At 47.8% G+C, this 3,987-nt stretch overlaps 1 protein-coding gene across 4 annotated transcripts in view; it reads right to left on the bottom strand.

The window, feature by feature from the left end:
- The window catches only part of IDNK (IDNK gluconokinase), a 13,316-nt gene extending 9,771 nt beyond the window's left edge, over window positions 1-3,545 (bottom strand). The window contains exon 1 of one of the 4 annotated variants that reach the window (XM_006744185.3): window positions 3,406-3,545. In XM_006744185.3, coding sequence (XP_006744248.1) covers window positions 3,406-3,455 — 50 coding nt within the window. In that variant the 5' untranslated portion in view covers window positions 3,456-3,545. Of the gene's footprint in view, window positions 1-3,311; window positions 3,356-3,401 lie in introns of those variants that run through there. The other 3 variants (XM_031040041.2, XM_081802900.1, XM_031040040.2) reach the window with 3 other exon arrangements.
- Between the last annotated feature and the right edge of the window lie 442 nt (window positions 3,546-3,987).

The following is a 3,987-nucleotide window of genomic DNA, read 5'->3' as shown; positions in this document are numbered from 1 at the left end:
GCACTACTGGGTATTTACCCCAAAGATACAAATGTAGTGATCCAAAGGGATATGTGCACTCCAATGTTTATAGCAGCAATGTCCACAATTGCCAAACTATGGAAAGAGCCAAGATGTCCATCAACAGATGAATGGATAAAGAAGATGTGGTGTGTGTATATATATATATATGTACACAATGGAATATTATGCAGCCATCAAAAAAAAAAATCTTGCCATTTGCAACGACGTGTATGGAACTAGAAGGTCTTATGCTAAGCGAAATAAGTCAATCAGAGAAGGACAATTATCATATGATCTCACTGATATGAGGAATTTGAGAAACAAAACAAAGGATCACAGGGGAAGGGATGGAAAAATGAAACAAGACGAAACCAGAAAGGGAGAAAAACAATGAGACACTCTTAATCTCAGGAAACAAACTGAGGGTTGCTGGAGTGGAGGGGGGTGGGAGGGATGGAATGGCTGGGTGATGGACATTGGGGAGGGTATGTGCTATGGTGAGTGCTGTGAATTGTATAAGACTGATGAATCACAGACCTGTACCCCTGAAACAAATACAGTATATGTTAATACAAATAATAATAATAATAATAATAAAAAGCACTGATAAAACAAAACAAAAAAAAAGAGCTAACCAGATTTGGGTGTAGACTGGCAGGGAGGAGACTGAAGGAAAAGGAAAAGCCACTGTCTAGTCTACTGCTTATCCAAACCTCCTGAACTAGAGAACAGCAGGACTTGACATGGACACAGACAGGAACTCCAGGCACAGTGCTCGGCTCAGAGGAGACTGGTTGGAGCAAGCATTACAAGCCAGTCTGGAGCCCAAAGGTCTCTAAGCAGGTTGGTCTAAATCAGGATCAAGGAGACTGAAAGACTGTAGGACAGTGGTGGTTGGCTGGGGCACAGATTAAATGCAAAAGATATTTAAAAGGCCAGAAGCTGAGGGTGTTTTCACAAAGGCTGTTAAAACATAAAGAAAACTAACACTGCCACCTATTCAAATAGCTCCCTTCATTCATTTGTTCATTCATCCATTGAGGCAGCAAATATTTTCTGAGCATCTACTACATGCCAGGCATTGTTCTAGACAGGGCAGTAAACAAAAAGATCCCTTGCATTCAGGTAGGAGAGGGGGAGGCAATAAACATGGTAAATAAGTAAATGCTTGACATTGTTGTTCTAACAGTGGTTTAACTACATTCTTACCGGTTTGAGACTGTTGTTTTCTTGAGATATTTTTTCCTCTCAAATGTTATGGAGTATAATTTAAAATCCAGCAAGGCCCTAACAAGGGCTCACAAAAGTCACCAAAGAACTCAACGTTGCTACATCTGTTGATCGATATAATCATTCTCATTTTATTACTCAGTCTGTCAGCGATGGTCAGAGGGCCCAGGGCTCAGTCCTTGGCCAGCTTCTTGATCTTTACTCACCCCCTCAGTGATCTCAACGTCTTATGTCTTTAAATACATCTGCGCACCAAGGATTCCCACATTTATATCTAAAGTTCCTCTCCTGAACTCTGGACTTGGATATCCAATCAACCACTTGACCAACCCACTCAGATGACTGATAGGCAATTCACCACATCCCACATTGAGCTTCTGCTATTTTTTTTCCCAAATCTGCCCTGCCTACTGCTTCCCCATCAGTCAGTAGTAACTCCCTTCTTTTAGTTACCCAAGCCAAAAATCCCAAAGTCATCCTTGACACCTTTCTCCCTCTCTCATGCCCCACATCCAGTCCATCGAAACATCTTTCTGGTTCTGCCTTCAGAATATCTCCGGCATATGACCACTTCTCCTCGCCTTCATTGTTTCTCTGACCTCATCTCCCATTACTCAGCACAATGGCTTCCTTGGTAATCCACAATGAAACAAAGCCTCCGGGCCTTTGCACTTGCTATATTCCCTTTGTCTATACTGCCCTTTCCCTAGCTAGCCACCAGGCTTAGTCCCTCACTTCTTGTGGGTCTTGCTCAGATACCACTGCTTTAGAGGAGCCTTCCCTCACCATCCTGCCTGCTCTTCTTTGTTCTACTTACTCTCCTTTATTTTCCCCTTGGAGCACCTCCCACTGCCTACCACACTATGTACATGTATTTATTCACTTCCTGTTTGTTTCCCATACTAGAATGTAAACTCTCTTGAGGGCAGGGATTTTATCTGTCCTATTCATTATATATCAGTGACACGGAGTCAGGATCAAGCTCTATAAATAATTACTGAATGCATGAATATAACCATATAAAGCATATGGTTCAGACCTCCGCCCTCAATCTGATCCAAGGCACAGAGGGGTACATAAATTGTCCAAGCTCACACAAGCAGGCAGGAGCAGCAGAACCAAGACCCTGGGCTCCTGACATCCACTACATCACACCATAGAAGCAGTCTTACATTCAACTTCTTCAACTCGTACAACAGCTAAGGATTTTCAGGCTCCATGTTTTATGTTACTTTTATTCCAAGACTCCCCAAATTATTTTAATTTCTCAAGAGATGAAGCTAAAAATGCTACAATTTTGAAAACCTAAACATTCCTACCTGGAGCAAGAAAGAGTCTTTAATATATACTTGACCACACAAGCAGTTCGTGGTTCAGAAAATTCTAGAAGGGTATATAGGCCTTTGAAGTTACGATATTTCACTTGATTAAGATCTGTCTTTTGGGCCTGTGGCGGAATGCTGCAGTAGCTGCTTTTTCCGGTAAAGGGCACAGTTAGAGTTTGGTCTAATCAGAAAGCCAAAGTCTAGCTCCCAGCCCCCAGGTTGGTCAGACTGGGCTGGGCAGAGGCTTTGTGGCATCCAGTGTTCCTCCTTGCAAATCCTTAGGGGGTTTTGTGACTCCTTATTAACAGTGACTCCTTCCAGGTAAAGCTGATAAACGCTGATCGCAGCACAAAGAAAACAGACCAGCAGGTGAAACTGCCTTTCTAAAAACTCATCACGAAAGTCCGGCACCTCGCAGGAGGGAGCTGCCGCTCCGCCCAGCCTGACAAGGTCTGTGGGAGACTGGGACGAGGTTTGCCCCTGTGCTTTGGACCTCGCACCCTGCCACCGCGTTCTGACAAGAGACTCCCAAACACCGGCCCCAGTGACCGCCGGAGCCACCGCGGGCGGCGCCCCAGCAGGCGCCTCTTCACAAAGGGCTTTCGCTAGAGCCTCTCGGGGCATCGATGGAGAACCCGGGTCTCGGCGCCCCGGGACGGGCAGGTTGGAGGGTGGGGAGACGGAGCAGGTGCCCCGGGCCTCAGCTTCCTCATCTGCAAAGGGAAGCTGGAGGTTCCCCAGAACCCTGCGTACCCCGCGGGCCCGGAACGGTGACGGCTCCGGCCTCCGCCACGCGCGTCGCCTCCTCCAGTGCGCCCCCCGCGACCCCCCGCCCTCCCAGACCTACTTCCCCGAGCCGCTCACGCCCATCACCAGCAGCGCGCCCGGCACCGCCATGCCCCGGAGTCCGGCTCCTTCCAGCCGCCTTCCGGGGCCCGACCGCCCCGCCTTCCAGATCACGGACGCCCGAGCGGCGGGCGACCTGCGCTGCTCCGCCCCCGCTGCGCTGCTCCGCCCCGCCCACCCCGCTCCGCGCCCCGCCCACCCCGCTCCGCGCCCCGCCCCGTTCCCTGCAGTAGCGGGGAAGTGCAGCCAGCCCTCAGCTCTTCTCCGCCTACCGTCCTCCTCCCCCAGACCCCTGCAGGGGAGCCTCGCCCTCGTCCTCTTCGACCAATGAAAGTAGCTCTTTTTTTTTTTTTTTAGTTGTAGAAAGAATAAGCAGAAAATAAATTCACTTTCCCACACCATGCAGCAAAAAACATCCATTCCTTTTTAAAAGAATCACTTTATTTATTTGGTTTTCGTCATAATAAGTGTAAACATCCATTCTTAAAATTATCCCTCCTCCCGTATAGACAGGTGGGTATGAATACTTTATGAAATTGGGATCATGCTGTAGACAGCCTATCGTAACCTGGCATTTTGTTAC

Source organism: Leptonychotes weddellii, chromosome 14 (genome assembly GCF_054177405.1).
Source record: "Leptonychotes weddellii isolate Sample4059 chromosome 14, ASM5417740v2, whole genome shotgun sequence".
NCBI classification, from domain to species: domain Eukaryota; kingdom Metazoa; phylum Chordata; class Mammalia; order Carnivora; family Phocidae; genus Leptonychotes; species Leptonychotes weddellii.
This window is presented reverse-complemented; position numbering and strand designations above follow the sequence as displayed.